Consider the following 21456-nt stretch of genomic DNA (forward strand, 5'->3'; position numbering starts at 1 on the left):
AAGGTCTATAGTTACCCAGTTAGCTAAGTAGAACTAATGAAAATTGCATTGTGAGTTTCTGCACAATTACAATTTCACTGGATATGGTTGCATTCCTATTTATTCGTCACGTCTTAAACGATTACATTGATAAAATATTATTTCTAAAGGATTATATCATCCACAACAAATTATTGTGTCTTTTCTGGAACAGTGCTCAGAACCAAAGGAGAGAAGTAACAAACCCAGAATTAAGTAACAATGTATTGCTCTTTCCTCTATCCGTTCTCTATGCCGCTTATGACATAAGATGAACATATTACAGTTCTATGATCAGTCATGAGTTTGTAGAAGGAACTGACCAAATTGTTTAGATTTTAAGCACATTCATGCATAACTTCCAATGCATTTACTTAATGATACTAAATTACAGCAGGCTAATTTTCTAAAAAAAAATGAAGTTCTAGTTGAAGAAGCAGGAGATTTAGACACTGATTTGGCTCTCTCACCCTCTATTCTTCTGTTGCTTACTACCACATACACGTTACTTTCACCAACACCAACATTTCAGACCTTTCTGAAGATAAGGCTACGTATATTGTTACACAGAATAACAGTTCCATACTTCAACTATGTTACAGAAAGCAGTAAGGCTCATGGCCACAAAATTGTCTCTTGAAGATTACAGCTTTCTTAATCTGGACTCACCTGAACTTCCAGTAAAGCAAACCATTGTGGTTGCCTAACGTTTCTCAGTTCCAAAGAAAGCTACCTTCAGTCAGAAGAAACAAAATTGCTACCATTGGATGAATCTACAATGTAATTAAAAATCAATCTTCCATCTGGAACCTCATGGGGTTTTTTGCGTAATCTAGCAGGTAATATAGGCATGCTAGTACTTTCTGCTGCAGTCTGTGCCTTTTGACCCCACTGAAGAACATCATAGTGTCCCATCATAACATATATTTAACTGATCCGTTACTCAAAAAGATGTCCCAGTTGCAGCCCTTTTCTTCCTCTTAACTTTTTTCTGGGTTTGGAAAATGTTTACAGTTAATCATCAAGCAGAAAAGAAAATTGTCTACGGCACTTGGATGTGCCAAAGCCTAATAATGAATACATTTTCCAAATCATCTTGAGGTTGAAAATCAAGATGATTAAAGCTATTCTGGCTTCTGTTCTACTGTATATGCCATGCATTTTTTTAAAAAAAAACACAGTTGTTGCTAAAACATGATACCCTTGAAAGGGAAAAAATATGTTTCATGAAAAAAGATCTTGCAGCTCTTGCTATGAGTCTCTAACTGACAGAACAAGCTGCTGGAGACTTTAAGCCTGAGAATCTGTGCCGCACCAAGAGTCTTGTCTTTCAAGGAGGACTCTTTGCCCTCCCCAAACAAAAAATATAACCCACTTTAAATGCTACTCATGCCTATGTTGCACAGTAGTCAAGGCCCCTATTGATAGGAATAATTTTACCCCACCCTCATTAGGCAAAGTATTTCTTCATCACCATCTTCCTAAAACTACAGGAGGAAAAGCATTATCTTCCATTGCTAGAGAGTGCTGAAAAAACACTGTGGTGCTTTTGGTATGCAAAAATGCAGCCCAGCCACGTCTCTCTTTAATGCAGACCAACATAATGGAGCAATTCGCATTTTGTGCTCAGTTTATACAAAATATTGTAACTTAATAAACCAAAATTTCTCCTTATATATGAGAAGGTGCATGTGTGAATAAAACCCAATTCAATTTTAACAGAAGTGCAGCACGTGCCCATAGACTGTATGTGATTAAAATACAAGCCAAAGCATGATCGGTACGCTTTCAATAATCCAAATGATTGGATTGGTGATATTTCAGTTAGACACTTTAGGTTAGTTCTTTTTTAGTGTTTTTACTGGAAAACTCTTTGATGTTGAAAGAAAAAATAAATTGTACATAGTGCAATACTATCTGTGTAAATAAAATTAAACCCCACTGATTTTAATGGAACTTACTGCTAGGTTTATGTGGAAAATTGCATCTTTAGCCTTTGTAAAATTGTAAAGGGTAATTCAAATAACAACTGTTTTGAACGAATTACAGATTGTAGACGTTCATTCAGGTTATCTCTTCTGAGCTATTGTTTACTATTTGGAAAAAGCAAGAGAGAGAGAGAGGTGGAGGTTAGTTGTGTTTGCTTATTTAATTCAGTCTGGACAAGGAGCTTATTTCTTTTCCTTGGGAGAAAGTCCATATAGTTGATTAGGTCAGCTCTCCATTGACTGATGGACAAAAGCTATCCCAAGTTTTGGAAATTCCTTTGGGGGGAAAACAGGATTGGGTCAGAAGCTTTTTTTTCCCCCTGGCAAAAGAGAAGAGATCCAGACCTAAACTGTGAACCACAAAAAACTGAAGTGAGTATAATCATTATTGTGGCTTCAGAAAAAAAGTTCTTTCTATGTGTGTACCTCCAGCTGTGCTGTGAACAGGCAAAGTTCAAAGCCAACAGATGGCATTGGATGGAATTCTGATGTTTTGGGAATATCAGTTTGAGGATGGTTGCTGCAGAACAAAAGAAGCTTGCTGAAAATAACTTTAAAAGGTTCAAGATGTGTGTGTGTGTATTTGTGTTTGTGTGTGTATGTGTTTGTGTGTAGAAACAGACATTCTTATTAAATAAGCGACATTTAGGATTTTTTTATTTATGAATCTTTGGTGCTTACTATCTGCATACTCATTAAGAAAAGCAGTATTTCCACTTTGATAACAAAACTGCATGTAGGAGTGTATTTCAAATATATTTACAAGGGATAAAATCAGAACCTGCACATGCAGTCTCCTTTTTAAGTCGTCACCTTCATGATTTTAAACTATCTGCATTCTAGGTTTGATCTGAAGATTGGAACTTATTTTTTCACAACTTTAATAGCTGTAATACATGAACGGATTCTTTTGTTTCTTGTTTCTAAGTCTTTTCTTATGTGGACAATTTTTTTTATATATTGCACAGCACAAAACAAAAAGCACAATATGCTACCATGATAAAATAATTAAACTGAAAAATTAGCAACAGTAAACATGACTCCATGGACATTTCTGAAGATCAATGCAAATATAACTTCTCTATATTAGCTCTTTTCATTATTCTTACTTGTCTCTTCGTGTAAATGAAAATAATCCACTTAGAAAATTGAGGGCAACAGATCTTTTCCTCTGCCATTGAATCCCAGAATTTACAGAAAGATGTTGGCCCTAATTCCTTAATCGCCAAAGTCAATAAGACTTCTGTCCCTAATTTCAGAGGGATTAACATGCAGCTGTTGTATAAAGAATGACTATGCTAAAGATTAAGCAAAATCCTCAATATGAATTATCAAATTAATCTGACATTGCAATCATAGCTGGACACAAAAGGCCTTTCAAAATTTTCTTCTATATTTGTGAGCAAGAAAACCTGTATGAACAATTTCTTGAATTGTGTTTGTGTGGGGGGGGGAGATATACTCTGATAATTTTTAAAGAGTAGGGTGTTCCCTTGGCAATGACTGATACATTACTAATGAAAAGGTCTCCAGAGAGAGTCTTTCATTTGGTATTAATGGAAGTGAGGCAATTGTAGAAGGATGATCAAGTAATGAAAGCAGGATACTGACACCCAAATCATTTGGTTTCCTTGGGGCTCAATTAGTGTAAGACTTCCATTAAATACTTCTCTGAAACACTTTATTCTCAGTTATTCACTAGACCAGATTTTCTGACATATAACTAAATGAGACTGGTAGGAAAAAAACATACCAGGAATGTTTTCTGCCTAGCATCAGCAATCAATATTACTCCAGCAAAGTAGATGCTTCTCTCAACTATAAAAGCAGTGTTTGGAAAAGTCTAGGGGGAGGATGACTTATACTTACTCCAAAACTTTCCTATATTTTACAGCAGTGCTTCTCAACCTTGGCAGCTTTCAGAGGAGTGGACCTCAACTCCCAGAATTCCCCAGCCAGCAATAGTGGCTGAAGAATTCTTGGAGTTGAAGTCCATTCCTCTTAAAGCTGCCAAGATTGAAAAGCGTCTATGATGGTCATTCAATTGAGAATGAGCAGCATGGGAAATTTCTGTAATAAGATACTGTACATGGTCAATCCGTCAGCTATTGACTATAAGAGAGAATGAGTTTGGCCTAGTGATTAAAAAGAGCCTTGGTGGAGCAGTGGGCTAATGCCTCCTTAAGTAACACCAGCTGCCTGCAATTAGTGCAGGTTCGCGTACCACCAGGCTTGTACATGAGTTTGAAAATTTTGCAAACATTCCAAAAATTCTGGATAAATATATTTTGCTTTTTGCATCTAGTTTTTGTTTGCATTTTTTTCTTTGTAATGTGCAATTTGTTATATTCATTAAGGGGCACACACACACACACACACACACACACTTATTTTGTGTACATTTTTAAGTTGTGAATCACACTGAAACTTTTTGTAAGGAAACATAATTTGTATACAGATAGTTTTCATTCACTTGTAAGTTGAGAACTATGAATTAGTAGAGCCTTGGTGGAGCAGTGGGCTAATGCCTCCTTAAGTAACACCAGCTGCCTGCAATTAGTGCAGGTTCGCATCCCACCAGGCTCAAGGTTGACTCAGCCTTCCATCCTTCCGAGGTAGGTAAAATGAGGACCCAGATTGTTGGGGGCAATTAAGCTGACTTTGTAATAATGCCGCTTGGGAGGGGTGTGAAAGCCCTAATAAGCAGGCATATACATAGAATGAAGGCTACTGCTAAGTTTGTAAGCCGCCCTGAGTCTTCGGAGAAGGGCGGGATATAAATGGAATTAAAATAAAAAAAATAAAAAAATAAAATGCTGGCCTAGAAATCAGAAGATTGTGAATTTTAGTTCCATCTTAGGTGTGAAAACCCAGCTGAGTGACCTTGGGCCAGTTTTTCTCTCTCCACCCAACTACCAGGATTGTTGTTGTGAGGAAACTAGGGGGAGAAAGGAGCATTATGTCTGTGTGGGTGGGTGGGTGGGTGTGCCGCTTTGACTTATAAAGAAAGGATTATAAACTAATGAATAAATAAATAAATAACTGGAGCGCTGAACCATTATTAAAAAAAATTAATAAAGCATTGCAAAAAAGAGAACTTTCGCTGTACTTTTTTTTTCTTGCATCAAGTCATCTGGCCATTCAGAAGTTCCTGAATTACAACTCCCAGCAGCCCCATTTGGGATCATGGAGAGTAAAGGATTCTGGGAGTTGTGGTTCAGCAACACGAACCATAGTCCAGAAGTTGTAGGTGCTCCGACACTGGAGGTTTTTAAGAAGAGATTGGACAACCATTTGTCCAAAATATTATAGGATTTCCTGCTTGAGCAGGGGGTTGGACTAGATGACCTCCAGGGTCCCTTTTAACTCTGTTATTCTGTTAACATCTTGGAGATGACACATCACTCCAGACTACTTTGCTACTTCCTTATGACTTTCAGGATTGTTTGCCATCATCACCATCATCCCATCAGAAAAGCAATTTCTTCTGTTTTAAAGTTTAGTTCTTAAACAATGCTAAAATTGACTTCTTTTATATATTGCCTTGCTGCAGCCTTTCTACTTAATTTGAATAAATATGTGTGCCTGTGCCTGGATGTGTCTGTGTGAATATCAAAATCCATTTGTAATTTTATGACAATTTTATATTTAATATACACTGTTAGATTTTTGGTGTGCCTGGCAAGAAGGCATGGTCTTACACCTGTGCTGCTTGCAGATTCATCACTTTTTGCCCTTGAGTTTAGGAAGCCAAGTAGCACTTCATAATATAATTAGATCTGAAGTTGATTTGGGACATCAGAAAATGAAACATTGGAGAAATGCTTGTCTTAAAAAAAAAAAAAGAACAAACTGTCAAGAACTGTTTTGTTTCTGTATGCATAACGAACAACTCATAGTACAATGCCAGGCTACAAGAGTATCTAATCCGCCCATATATCTTGTTAAATGATGGCTGCCTGGTCTTGCATTTTCCTACTGAAGCCATCAATTTGGAAAGTTTTATTTTGATTTCAGTGACCCTTAAGTTAATATACTGTGCAAATTACAGTGTTGTTAATGCTAGCAATAATGATAAATAGTTCTATAATGCAAACTGTAATGCATAATTGAAGCAAACAGATGTGTTCATAACGATGGTCAGAAAAGTAAGATGGTGCTACATGCATGTGAAACAGGCCAAGCTTGGATCACACTTGTCTGGACACCATCTTGATTTTTTTGGCCGAACCTTGCAGACACCTCTGTAAATATGGCTTGTTTTTTACCAGTTCAGCCACAGTTTTGTTGGATTAAGAGCCGTAGTTGCGCAGTGGTTAGAATGTAGTATTGCAAGCTAACTCACTGCTCACTGCCAGGAGTTCGATTCTGACCAGCTCAAGGTTGACTCAGCCTTCCATCATTCTGAGGTCCGTAAAATGAGGACCCAGATTGTTGCAATATGCTGACTCTATAAACCACTTAGAGAGAGCTGTAAAGCACTGTGAAGTGGTATGTAAGTCTAAGCGCTATTGCTATTATGGTTCATCATACAGTCAGCCACATGTTTAGACTAGATTTGTCATTTTTATCAACCTATTAACTGTCCTTTATCCTAGCTAAGGATTCAACAGGGAAGAATAACAGGGACCACCATTATATTCACTGGGTTCTTCCACTCTTTCTGGAGGAAACATTTATCCAGGCTAAACATCTGCAATGCTACCCAAATGGAGGAGTTCAGAAACCTCAGCAGCAAAAGGGTCAGACACCAGAGTATTTCTCAGGTTAAAGAGTTTGACCCTATTAGTCAAATTTATTCAGGTTATATATTAAATGGTGTAGGATCAAATTAAGGATTTGACCTTTTTATCCACCTATCAAGTCCTTCCCAAGGATTTCGGACAGGCAGATGTTGATGTTTGTTGGGGTTAAAGGTATCGTCACAGGATGTAAACTGTTCCAAGTAAAGCTGCCTTTTGCAGTTGGCTGATGGTGAATTTGACAATGCCGATGATGTTCAAGTGGCAATCCAGAGGTTTTTTGGATTGCACCCAAGATGCCTATTACTGTTGGTACTACCTTTGCAAGATTATTATTGTTGCTGTTGTTGTTGTTATTGATCATCACACAGTCAGCCAGATGTTCAGACTGGATTTGGCACTTTTGTCTACCTATCGAGTCCTTACCAAGGACCTGGGATAGGCAGATGTGGATGTTTGACAGTATTACAGATGATGATGATGATGATGATGGTGATGATGATTCCGTGGTGGTGCAGTAGTTAGAATGCAGTACTGCAGGCTAACCCACTGCTCACTCCAGGAGTTCAGTTCTGAACTTCCATCCTTCCGAAGTGGGTAAAATGAGGACCCAGATTGTTGGGGACAATATGCTAACTCTGTAAACCACTTAGAGAAGGCTGTAAAGCACTATGGAACAGTATATAAGTCTAAGTGCTAGTGCTAAATGGTAGTGCTATTCACTGATTGTGGTACTCTGTGTGGAAAGGGAATGCTTGCTGTGCAGAGAAATGTGTGTTGATGCACAAGGCCTGGACTTTCAGTATCTTATGCTAAATTGTGGCATCCAAACACTTCTCTCTCTTTGCATCCACGAAAAAAATATTTGAATATCTTTACCATTTTAAATGCATTGTTATATTTCAGGTAACTGTTTGGCCTTGGAATTGAAAGCAGCGCATGATCAGATTCTGATAACAGATTTCTATGTTGTAACATAAAACGGACATTCCATGCTATAACATATTCTGCACAATCAGGGGTTCTGTATTATGTGCCAAGTAGGGAAATATATAAATCCATTTGTGGATTAGCCAATTCACACATTTTTAACCAAAAGACTATGAAAGATGAGACAATCTTCAAAATTTCCATATGTTTTAATTTTCACAATTAACTTATTTGTGAGTAATCCATGAATTTTCCATTTTTGGGTTAAAATGTTGAGGATTGGTTTATCTGCAAATGGACTTATACATTATATATGGGATATAAGATATTAAAAAAGTACTACTATATACACTCACAAAGAAGCTCATCCATGGATCAGGCCAACCAATTTTTTTTGGGGGGTGTATTTTGGCCCTTATGTCTGTAGAAAGTTCCTTCTCACTTATGCATACTATAGTTTGATTAAGCCAAAATTATAGCTGAGAAAATCTTTTGTCACCTGGTTGAAAGGCTGTCAAATGACTAGCACTTGACATGTATAGAGTTATTATTTCATAAATGTTTTTTACTTTTTTTGCATTGCTTAGAGGACAGACGATATCTAAATACCAAAACAGACATCTGGGCTTTGAGGTTATTTAAAATGTATATCAAAATCAATCTAAAGCAAAAATGTTTATGTTTCCCCCCAAAAAATTTACACTTGAAATATATTGACATAAAAAGGATTGTTAGATGACATTCTGTTCTGTACCAGAAGACGCATTATTGGCTTTGTGACTTAATAAACTGAAGTCAAAAGAGGGAGTTTCAGCTCTTACCTGGTCCACTCAAAACCTTGAATAGCTGCAGGATGCAAAGCCAGGTGCTTTTTCTTAAGGCAATCATGAGCATACTTCTCTCACTTAAGGTAGATCACAACCTACTACTTGATAAGATAGAAAAATGTGGGTTAGATAGCATCACCACCAGATGGATTCATAGCTGGCTGACAGGCCGTACTCAGCGTGTGGTCCTCAATGGAACTGCATCTACATGGAAGGAAGTGTGTAGTGGGGTGCCCCAGGGCTCTGTTCTGGGCCCAGTGCTCTTCAATATCTTCATTAACGATTTGGATGAGGGGATAGATGGGGAACTCATCAAATTTGCAGATGACACCAAGCTGGCAGGAATAGCCAATACTCCAGAAGATAGGCTTAAAATATAGGAGGATCTGGACAGACTCAAACACTGGGTGCTATCTAACAAAATGAAATTCAATGGTGAAAAAAGTAATGTTCTACATTTAGGCAGGAAAAATCAAATGCACAGGTATAGTATAGGTGGTACCTTGCTCAACAGTAGTAACTGTGAGAGGGATCTTGGAGTCCTAGTAGACAATCACTTTAATATGAGCCAGCAGTGTGCTGCAGCTGCCAAAAAAGCCAACACAGTGCTAGGCTGCATTAACAGAGAGATAGAATCAAGATCAAGTGAAGTACTAATACCACTTTACAATGCTTTGGTAAGGCCACACCTGGAATACTGCATCCAGTTTTGGTCACCACGATGTAAAAAAGATGTCGAGACTCTAGAAAGGGTACAGAGAAGAGCAACAAAGATGATTGGGGGACTGGAGGCTAAAACATATAGGGAACGGTTGCTGGAATTGGGTATGTGTAGTTTAACGAAGAGAAGAGTGAGGGGTGACATGATAGCAGTGTTCCAATATCTCAGAGGCTCCCACAAAGAAGAGGGAGTCAAGCTATTCTCCAAAGCACCTGAAAGCAGGACAAGAAGCAACGGATGGAAACTACTCAAGGAGAGAAGCAACCTAGAGCTTGGGATTGGGGAGTTTCAGTCTGAGACTGACTTCTTCCACATAAGAGGAAGACAGACAGACAGACAGACAGACAGTATTCATGTCTCAGGAAATTCGGGGTTTGTTGAACCTGGCGTGCATTCCAATTAAGACACAAGTTGCATATAAACAAAAAGTATACTGGTGATATTAATTTCACAGCAAGGGCAGGGATTTGTTGCAAGACTGTGGGTTTTAAAGGGTTACGGTCAGAAAATCACAGCATTCACTAATAACTACAATTTAATTGGCTAACACAGACCCCAAATATGGACGGGCACGAAAGGCAGGCGCCATTGTTCCTAGGCAAATGTGACCCTTATCTATCCTACTACTTCCAGAACTAACTCACACCTTATTCCATTTTGAGGGGAAATTTGTTTCACCATCTAAACCAGGGCTCTTCAAACTTGGCCCTTTTATGACTTGTGGACTTCAACTCCCAGAATTCCTCAGCCAGGCATGCCTAGCTGAGGAATTCTGGGAGTTGAAGTCCACAAGTCATAAAAGGGCCAGGTTTGAAGACCCCTGATCTAAACTCTCACTGATTGTAATTTTCACTTAAGACATGGTGCTTCAAGGGGAAGTAATTTGGCAACTGATTATCTGCTTTCTTCCGAGCAATCCACGAAGGTCAATCTGGGACCATGCATAATGTTCCTTTTAAAAAAACATTTTAGAGCCCCTCTTCCCATTCCATCACTTTCTCTCTCCAAGTCCCCCATTTTAAAAGTATCAGAATTAAAAACATGTTCATTTTGTCCCTTTGTTACCATTTTTCCTACCGTAAGAGTATGGCCACTGTTTCCGAAAACACATGCAGTATTTTGGCTGTAGATCTGTATGGGAATACAGAATAATAATAGCATTATGTGGTATCTATCTCTGGTTTAAAGGAAGCCAGACTAATGGAATGTAATTTTTCCTCTTCTCTCTGAGCCTTCACTACAATTCTTTTTTTCCTTTGTCTACAGAACATTTGTACCACGACCACTGCATTTTTACATTTCTTCTTCTTAGCTTCCTTTTGTTGGGTTTTGACCGAAGCGTGGCAGTCATACATGGCTGTCACTGGAAAAATTAGGACACGGCTCATAAGGAAACGCTTTTTATGCCTTGGATGGGGTGAGCTCCTGTTATTTCTTTTTCAGCTTAGTGTTTTTGCATTTGGAATATGAATGCTTGTTTCAAAAATCTTGGCAGGTAGTAAGGAGAGTTGTACTCTCCCTACACTTAATATCAACACTGAAATGTTGATAGAGTAGCAAGCAAGCATATTCTTTAATACTTGATTTGCTTCAAGATCTGGCTGGTGATGAATGTTCTGTTGTTTACTAGAGTTCACCGTACTGTAATTTATAGTCTTTAGAATATTTTCTGTAAAGCATGGTGACATGTAGACTTTTCAAAACATAACTGGATCTGTAATCAAAACCAATCCATTTTTATACTGTATCTTCATTATATATTATATCAAATGTTTTGGTGACTTAGTGATGGGATTGGTCACAATGCATGATGGGATAACAGGAGTAGTTGACAAGTTAATGGCAGGTGAAGCATACCCTTGAGTTATGCTGGTGAAAACATTCTTTCCATATGATTTATATCATGAAGTTAGTTTTTTCTCATCCAAGCAGGAAAAGCAAAAAACACTGTGATTCTCACAAGTAATCCTTCTATAGACATTCTAGTGATAACCACAGTAAAACTGTAGCTGGAGTTCACCTATTCCTAGAACTTCCAGACGAGGGATGGAAAAATCCAGATTAACATTAGATAGCAGCAAAGAGGTACAGACAATCTGAATGCATTGCATTCAATTCTTTTAGCCCACCTCTGGTAACCTTATGCAACCTTATTTATCTTACAGTGGTGAAATTATTTACCCATTATAACTATGTCCTGAAAGCCAAAAACCATATGGACATTAAGGCAACCAAACAGATCAAAGAAAAGAGGTTTCTGGCTCAGGTAACGCCATTTACATACCAGAATAGGGTACAGATAGGAACCAAATAGGGAACAAATCAATGAGCTGAGAAGAAATACTAGATCTCTAAAGTTTCCAGACATTTTAATTATTTAAGTAGTAGCTGAGAAAGGCTGTCCTTGTACTGTCATGACTTCCAAACCACTTCTTCAGAACTGATTGCAAAATCTCCCAAGCTGTAGTTGCTAGTCTTCTGGGTATAGATAGGCATTGTAATGATCTGAGGCAATAAAATTAGCATCAGATCTATCACCTCACTCTTGATACCAAAGATTCTTCTTTATATGTTATTTAAAATATCTTATTAGGAAATAGTTCAAAATCCCATTTTACTGGGTTTCCCCCCCCCCCAGAAACAAGGGCAATATGGCCTTAGGAAAAAAACGGGGGAAATGTCTTGTTTTCTGGGGAATGACAAATAAACACAAGAACCAAAAGGGATATGAATAGAGAAGTAGTATGCCTAACTTTCATTATATGAAAAACCCCAACCACAGGTTTTGTGGCACCTTAAGGGTATGAAATGTCTAACAGGATGATCTTTAGATGTGCAGGTCATTAAGTACACAGGGAAATAACATTGGAGTTTTTCTTGCAGGTTTACCGGCATTGGTCGTGGCCATATCAATAGGTTTTACCAAGACTAAAGGCTATGGAACCACTCAATAGTAAGTCATTCTATCATAATATATCTTATTTTCAAGGAAAGCTCCTACATTCCTCTTTGCCTACATTGCCTGCATTTCGCTATTTGACTGTATCCAGATCTAGGATTGACACTGAGAGTCTTTAAAAATAGTCCCTGGTTCCCCAGTTCTCAGAGGAAAATGTGGATCTGTGTCAGGAAACAATCGTACATAGTCAATTGCTCTCTGTAGAATTTGACATGCTTTTACCTTCATGGGCAACAAATAATAGGATAAGTTGCTGCTTCTTTCAGTTATTCCTGGCCTGGCCTGGCCTGGCAGCTCAATTTGAATAACCATAAAGCAAAGGAAACACTTACTAGAACCACAGCATATAATAAGCAATTGTTTGCTTAATCATGGTTTCTTGAATTATTGTTGTTTGGGACATTATATTTTTAGCATTACATCATGATTTCCAAACCCCAATGGGTAGAAGTACACAACGAGCAAAGCAAATACCAATCAAACAACATCAAATAGCTTAATGCAAGAGGCCAAAAAAGGCCTGAGTAAGTCATTGTGTAACTGGCGTAGCATTTGTTTCTTCCTGTTTTGTTGTTTCAAAGGTTTGGGGTGGAAGGGAAAGGGCCTGACTGTTATGAAAACTATAAGTGGAACGTTTTGGTCCCTTTGCACTCAGAGCAAAGATAATTGTGAATATGGAAAGAGGACTCGTTCCAGTACCCTATCAAATATAGATGAAGTTAAGACTGAAAGCATTAGAAGCCACTGATGAATAAACACCCACATCAGTTTTTGTAGCCTTGGATGAAAACAGCACTTATCCGGATATTTATTCATGTTGTGAGTTTTGGGGAAGGATCAGAAGCTTGTCAGGACTCCACCTTATATCAAAGCTGGTCAGAAAGGTGGTGGCATTTTTTACTTTTTAATTGAGGGCGGAATCATTCTTTCAGAGCTGATCTGTTAGGTGAGTGGGTAGTGTTAAAGCAAGAAGTAGGATCATAACAACTTTATTTAACTGTCTTTCTGACAGCTTTCTCTGCCTTTCTTCAAAGGATCAACTTACAGAGAAGGGAGGAACAGTTTCTATCAGAGGCTGGAACTGACTTCTGCTAAAATTATTTTGAAATTAGGCTGGGAACTATATATAGGCCTAGCACTCCAGAAGGCGATGAGTAGACTTCTTTTAAAACAGGTGCTATATGCACTGCAATTGGATAGTGACTGGACAGACAGCCTGGGTTATGCCTTCATGACATTTTTCACACTGGGTTTGTCTGGGGTGATTTTGTGGGGAAATGAGGGGTATATTAGAGATTATGTTTTATACTGATCTTTATATTGGATACCAAGCAGAGTAGGTTGACTTGTTGGAACAGAAGGAAGGATGGATATAGATCAGGGGTGTCAAACTGCTGGCCCGCGGGCCAGATGCATCATGCGAAAGCCACACCCACCCCAGTTCTGGCAATGGGAAAAAAGTCGCTATACGTCGTGACATGCCACGTGACATGATGTTTGACACCCCTGAGATAGATGATAGATAGATAGATAGATAGATAGATAGATAGATAGATAGATAGATAGATAGATAGATAGATAGATAGACAGATAGATAGATAGAATGAAGATGTAGGTTGGTAGGTAAGTGACCTTAGCATTTTAGTTCATCCACTCCTGCCAGAGATGAAAAACGACTTGTTTCTCACCACACTTGCAACCGTTAAATGAAAGAATGTCAGTTCCTAAAGTGTGGGGGAGATGCAGTATCTCCCTAAAGGCAATTCAGTTTAAAGGGATTAACAGCTCCTTATTTTGTGAAGAGTTGTACTTGCACTTCTGTGAAACTCACTAGCCTGATTTCATCACATTAATAACTTTAATTTAATGCCTTGGTGTCTTAAGTTAGGAAGTGTTCTGAATTGTAAATTATCATCAAAGAGCTATTTAAATATTTATACGGAATAAATTCAAGGCTACAGCCATATATTTCAGATATACCTTTCTGGGATATCAGCTGAGTGAATGCAGTGGGCTTTCTGAGTGAACACGGATAGGTTTGCACTGTTAACTTTACCAAATGCATTAAAGGTTGTTTCCCTTGGGGGTTTTTGTTTGTTTGTTTGTTTGGGGGTTTGGGGGTTTGGGTTTTTTTTTAAAAAAAAATGAAACACAATTGATCTTTCTCTTCCTTTGTTTTTGGCCTCAGTATTGTTCTCTCCTCCAAATGTACTGCAGTAAGAGGTGGGAAATTATCCAAAATCAGGTGAATGAATCTTGCACTGGAACTAGATCTCTCAGTTTCCCAGCAATACAGTCCTTGTTCAGTGGGCTGAGGGAAAGATTGGAAGGGGTTGTAGGGTAAAAAAGAGGGAACAAAATCAGTTTGTGTGGCCTACTTTTTCCTTGTGGTTGTTCTATTCAGTGTTTCTCAACCTTGGTAACTCTAAGATGTGTGGACTTCAACTCCCAGAATTCCCCAGCCAGCCATGCTGGGAATGCTGGGAGTTGAAGTCCATACATCTTAGAGTTGCCAAAGTTGAGAAACACTGCTTTAAAGCCTTCGTTGGTTGAAACCCTTAAAATATATTTTTAATATATGGAGGATTAGAACTGGAATTGGAATTTTAAAGGCTGTTTTTAAAAACCTGCCCATCCTATCCTTATAAAAGCTTCTTTAAAGATAACCAATATTTTCTTCAAATTGTAATGCTGTTTAATAAAAAATAAGGGCAATTTTTTAAAAAGGCAGAGAACGCAAACTCATGACAAGCAGGTTATTTTTTCTTCAAATATAATTATTCCACATAAAATAAAACAATGCCCGGGATTCCTTAACAGGTGGCAGACAGTATTTTGTAACAATGTCAGTTCTGTGGTTGTGTGGGCTGAACTAGATGGCAGCATTTAGCCTGGCTCAGCTGAACCTGAACTCAGAACTGGTTAGTACTTGGAAAGGAGCCCACCAAGAAAGGTGAAAAGTTGAAAAGACATCCTGGAAGAAGGCAGTGGCAAATTACTTCTGTGTTACTGGCAATGAAATTGCATGGATATATTCACAAGACCACCCAAAATCAAGCTGATCTCAAAAGTGACTGAAGTTGTAAGGGAATTGCATTTTTTCAAGACTGAATAAATAAAAAGTGCTGCTTTAGCCAGTTTTAAAAGTGTTAAACATGATTCTGGAGCAAGTATACTATGAAGCAGAGATTGACTTAGGTCATATACAGTTCAGCAAGCTTTGTCTTCTGTGCCACGTCTTATCATCTGCTACAGTGTAAGTCTCTCTTATAAATGAAATACTGTATATTCTGTACTTCTAAAAAGAGTGGTGAAAATAGATTATTATTATTTTTTTTAAAAAATTACTGTTTCAAGATGGGCTGGCCTGCAACTGTAGTACATGATACTTGCTATATTTGATGAAAGGACCTTGAAATCCAGCAGAGAAGGAATCAGTGAAGCTTTGCAATGGATAAACACACAGATGCTACACCTTATTAATTTATATTAGTTCTTTTTTAATATTTCCAGTTGCTGGCTATCTCTTGAAGGTGGACTTCTCTATGCCTTTGTTGGACCTGCAGCTGCTGTTGTCCTGGTAAGTATTGTTGGCATTTTCACTAGTCATAGGTAGATGCATAGTTAGAAAAAAGAAAAACAGATGAGAATTCTTTTTTTATTTACATCAACTGTACTGTATAAATTTGTTACACACTTTATAATGTTTGCGTCTTTTTATATATTTAATATGTGTGCAGTTTTATTTGTGGAAGAGGATTGTGTAATATTTTTTTCTGTATGAGATTAAAACCTAGAAAAAAAATATTAGAATACTTAGAATACAAGCAGAAATTATTTCTTGTATTATGAAACTACCTTGTGTTTATACTAAATACTTTAATTACAAAAACAAACATTCCCACCTTAATAAATTTCTGTCCATACCTTTCAGAACGTCTTTTCTCTGTCAGGTGCCCTACAAAACTATTATACTTCAAATCCCATAATCCTGTGTCATCATGGGAATAAGAGAGATGAAGTCTGAACTAGCCTCTTTTCAATTGGAACCTTGCTCTTTTAATCAGTGAAAAATCTTCTGTTTTATTTTGTTTGTGACATAAACTTCATAATGAACCAGAGGTTCCCAACCTTTTGGGCACCAGGGACCGGATATGTGGAGAGAGGTTTTTCCATGGACCGGAGGGGGCGTGGTTTTGTGTGCTGCCTGCATCCTGCAGATGGGGCTTTCCTTGTTTGTGCAGACTGGTTGCTGGTATGTTTGTGCAGCCTGGTACTATTCTTGTCTTCCAGTTTCAATCAAATAAACAAGGTTTGCCCATTCCATATGGAATGGAGACCAAAGGTCAATTTATTCAAACAATAGTCATTTACTTCCCACTGTTGTGTTAGAGGATATACAATTCTAAATAAGAGGCTTATTATGAAGCAATCCAATGCACAGAATGCGTTTCAGCCATTCCTGAGCAAAGGGCAGTCTGAGCACAAATAGCAGTTTGCGAAAAGGTAACAGTTATCCCAGGATAATCACCTAGTTTTCATGTGCTTAAATCTCCAAGAGCACAGAGCAAAATGGTGAGTAATTTTTCTGAGGATGCCTTAGGCCACAATCATTTCAGGGTTTGAATTTATCTAGCTGATAAAATAGAACTGCTGACATTCCATCAGTGGCTCCAGCTAAAGATGCAGCTTCCTTGACATCTCTCATCCATGTTCAGGTTATATCTTCTCTTGGCAGAGATGCAGGAAAGGAGGAATAGTAGAGGCCTCTTCAGCCAGCCTTTATTATGAGATGCCCAACTATTATCACTTTGGGTGCCAGTTACGTATGTTTGGCTGGTAACAAAAGGAGAATTTTAGCTTGGCGAGATCATCTCAAACATATTTAGCCAGACGTCCTCTCACTGGATTTAATGGGGCTTTCTCCTTAGGAGAGGAGCTTAGATTTGCAGCCCAACTTGAACCTAAAGTAAGAACTTGCCATGCCAAATGGGGTTCATTTGCTTTAGTATAAAGATCAGGCAGTGTAGGGTAACACCAAGAAAAATCATATGAGATCATCTTTTAATGCCCCCTTTCACCCTCTGTTTGTAATATTAAGCCAAGTGAGAAGATATTTAATTTTAAAAGCTTCCAGTCTTCACCTGTTTGTTTAATAGAACTTCTCCTTGTGTGTGTGCACATATACACATGTACACACACAAATTTCCATACACAGCATATGTATCAGTCACCTGAATGTTTGAAATACAGATTTGCCTTCCATTTTTGCCAGTTCTTGGAATTGAATTGGTCCTGAAATACACACACAAAGAGACAACTATGTGTATATATGTACAGTATATAATCGCTTTATAATGGATCCATACTTAAAGTATCTACCTGACTGTCTCAAACATTTGAATAATGTCAATAAGAGAAAATAATATATGCCCTTTTTTCAAAATTACCTATATATATTTTTTCATTCATTTATAAAATCTTAGGCTATACACTTTGTAGCATATTTTGGGAGAAAACAAAGTATACCTATAAAGAAGCAAATAAAAATTATCTAGGTGGCATGAATGGCATCAGCTCCGTGTACTCTGATTACAAGTGTTATTTTTAAACTGGGGCAAGCCTCTTCAGACTATTGAGCGTATAAACGTACAAGTAGCACATTTGTAGCTGTGTATGCATATACATGCAAACACACACATACATGTACATACAGATACACATAGACACAATCATATTCTTCTATTCTTGTAGTTGTGTCCCATTGCCCTTTCTTCTTTTTTTTCACACCGTCTGCTAGCACGTGTTAATGTAATGTCTAGATTTGATAGAGATGTGTATACTTTTTAGAATATTAAACCTACATTCAAGATATCTTAATTTAACATGATAAAGTTTATTGTTCTGAAAATGGCCAAACAGATATCAAAGGAACTCCAAAATTAGGACCATTCCCTTCCCATTGTCACTGAGAGTCATAGTTGCCTCTAAAATTAGTGGTAAGATCTAGTTCCATAAGATTATGCATTCTTTGGGACTGGATCTTGTGTCGTATATGAGAGGTTGCCTGTGCTGGGCCAAGGGGAAAGTAGGTGTGCTAAAACCAAAGTGGACATATCCAGAGTAAAACCACATTTCTCCACATCTGTCCTCTACCATCTTATCTGGTATTTAAACCACTATCTTTAATTTTACCTTATTTATTGGAAGAGTGGGAACTGAGTAGAGGATTGGAACCACCTAAAATATTGGAAGGAGGAGGGGGTACACAGGATACTCTTATAATTGTGTTATCTTTCTCTCTCTTTTCAACCTGTGGGAGAAGTTCTCCATGTCTTCATTTTAAACATCCCAGTTGAGACTATATTAATGTTTTAATTCCTACATGGTGTTATTAAGATATCCAATGATTGAACATTTATTGTGGTGATTAGATTATTTTCAATAGATAGTAATTTTTTTAAAAAATAATTTTCTTCCTTTTACAATTGTATAGAAGTTTATACACACAAAGCAAATGGTTAGACTCTTAGTGTAAAACCAAAGTAAAATTATCACACTCTTAAATAAGAGTGTTACTTTTGTCACTGACACAGTCTCCTGTGTATAAAAGTATAATGTAGCAAGATGTGAGAAGTGTCAGCATCTCAGTCATGCAACTGGCTCATAACACTGTTCAAATTTTATGACCACCCATGATTTTTCAAACATTTTAGATTTCTGAATTATTTAGATCTTTATGTATCCCAGTGGAATTAATGAAATCTTTATGAGATAAGATCCTGTTGGGACTTAGCTGCAACGTATTAAATTTAATGGTCAGCCCAAAACAGTTTGATTGTGATGTTTGAATGTGCTAAAATATATTGGAAAGTTTTCATGAACAATATACCTTTGGAAGAATAACTTAATATAACTCAGAGGAGGATTCATGAGAATTGTTGATCTATGAGAAACAAAACAAAACAAAAACCCCTCAGTAACTCAATAAACTATATTGGTTTAAAAATGAAAACTAGATTTCTGAACTCCTTGATAAGCAAGCTTGCAGCTTAAATGCAATATACATCTCAATTAGCTAGGGTTCTTGCAACAAATCACCATTAGCTTCAAAATAGATTGGATGAGATATTGGCTAAACTCTGCTTTACCTCAACCTAATTAATTATTGTAAGAATGTTCCATTTTCCCCTTATAATTCCTTTAGATTAAGGCAAGCAACTGACACATAGAATTGGTTGGTGGGTGACTTGATGAGCCAAATAGCCAGAATCATGTCAGATACATATATGGAACCAGAATGTATTGTTTTTTCTTTGTTCAGAGTCATGCATGCATTCTTTAAAGTATATTAAGCTTATTTTAGAGCATAGCCTACAATTTCTATGTATTTCTTGCCTTAAATCACAGGAAATTATGCCAGCAGATTTTCACTTTTGCAGTGAGAGAGGTTTCAAGGGCATGCAAAACAAAGCCACTTGAAACCCTGGGATCTATGATTTTCCATTTATGCTCTAAACTCTTTCTAAGTAGATAAATGTCAGTTAACAGTGCAATTCTATATTTGTCTAAATAAAAGAAAATCAGAGTTAAACAGGATTCACTTTGCAGGTAATCTTTGCATGTGCATAAATTTACATATTTAATGAATTTAATCATATTCAAAAATTGTATTCCCAGTAGAATTATAATGTTATTAGAGATTTTTCCTCCTTTGTTCTTAGAATCTGGAGAAATCCAAAACTGACTATTTTCCATTTTGCATACAAAACATAGGAACTGTGATCCTTCCTTATCCTGTTCGCATAAGATTATATTATAATTATAGTTCATTGTCCAATCTGAACCTAACAGTGCAAAATAGATAAGCAGAATTCTATAGTGCTCAATGTCTTACAGTTTTATTTCTGTATATGTGTGTATAGTATGTATGTTCTCATTTATATCAAATACAAATTGGAGTGTGAGAACTATACGTATCCATGTCTATCTTGGATACCATTGGCAAGGATCACACTGATTGGCTGATTTACAAGGCATGGCATCTTTCTGGAATATCTAGTTCTCTCCAGAATGCAGATCCTTGCATCTCTTTGCTTTGTAGGAGTCACACATGTTGAGATATAGGATACAAATTGTTGATCCTGGTTCTTTAAATTTATACCAAATGTATTAAAGTTCATGTTTCATTCAGTGTCATTAAAGGGGCAGCTGTTACCTTTTTATTTGTTTATTTCATATTTAACAGGTCAACATGGTGATTGGCATCCTTGTGTTTAATAAACTAGTTTCAAGAGATGGAATCCTAGATAAAAAACTCAAACACAGAGCAGGGTAAGCAAAAGTTGGGATATATCAATGATTTATTACTAAATTTTGTCTATTTATTGTTAGATTCACCACATGTATTTTTATTTAATTTCACTTTGAACTTTTTTTCTCTTAATTTAATTTCCAGTTCTATTCATCTCCAAATTGCAGTTAACTTATTTTTCCTGAGGAAATGTGACTGAGCAACAGAAAAATAATAAAACACAAGTACAGTTGTATTAAGTTACCAAAAAAAAGAGGGTGAATAACCATGCATGTCCCTGCTTTGAAATTTTCCTGGGCTTTGTATAAGTTGAGTATTTAGAATTATATAATTTTGATTAGTAAAAAAAAAATCCACTTTTAAAAATGCCAGAAGCTCTCTCAGATTAAAAAACTGAGAGAACTGGGCCATTTGTGTGATTGCTTATGTGTTATGAATCCAGAAGAATTAGACATACTACCGAATAAGCAAGCTAAAGTATTACTGTCTCTTGTTTTCTGCAGTTATTGGCTCTCCAATGTGCAGGTGAAATTTGGGTTTGAAAGTCTGTTATGTGAATATAAAAACTTATATTTATTCTTAGGGGTTTTTGGTGCTCTCTGAGCTTGGTTGTTTTCTTGCAGATGTTTCACTACCCAAACTAGGTAATGTCATCAGGGTTGGTCCTAGTTCCAGTGTTAGTGTTTGTTCTCAGAGAAATGGAGAAAAGATGATTTGATTCATATCGTTTCTGCACGTACTCATTTCATTCTTCTTTTCTGACGTCGCTAGAATTCTGTGCTCTTAAAGTAGCCCTTACATGACAGAACGAGTCTGGGTTTTTCAGAGATTTTCGTTCACGGGAGATGAGACTGAGGAAATTTTGTCCATTTGCTTTTTCCCTCCCATTCCTTTATTATTGTTGTTCTAAAATAGACAGAAAGCTGCAAGGGCAAAAAGAGGTCATGAAAAAATGAT

General features: G+C 37.1%; 1 protein-coding gene across 1 annotated transcript in view; it reads left to right on the top strand.

The window, feature by feature from the left end:
• The window catches only part of ADGRB3 (adhesion G protein-coupled receptor B3), a gene marked incomplete at both ends in the record, with an annotated part of 531496 nt that overhangs the window by 464823 nt on the left and 45217 nt on the right, over window positions 1-21456 (top strand). The window contains 4 exons of the mRNA XM_081313695.1: window positions 10493-10643; window positions 12110-12179; window positions 15699-15765; window positions 20434-20519. Of these exons, the coding sequence (XP_081169821.1) occupies window positions 10493-10643; window positions 12110-12179; window positions 15699-15765; window positions 20434-20519 (374 nt within the window). The remainder of the gene's footprint in view (window positions 1-10492; window positions 10644-12109; window positions 12180-15698; window positions 15766-20433; window positions 20520-21456) is intronic.

Source organism: Vipera berus (assembly GCF_964194415.1).
Source record: "Vipera berus genome assembly, chromosome: 1".
Lineage (NCBI taxonomy): Eukaryota > Metazoa > Chordata > Lepidosauria > Squamata > Viperidae > Vipera > Vipera berus.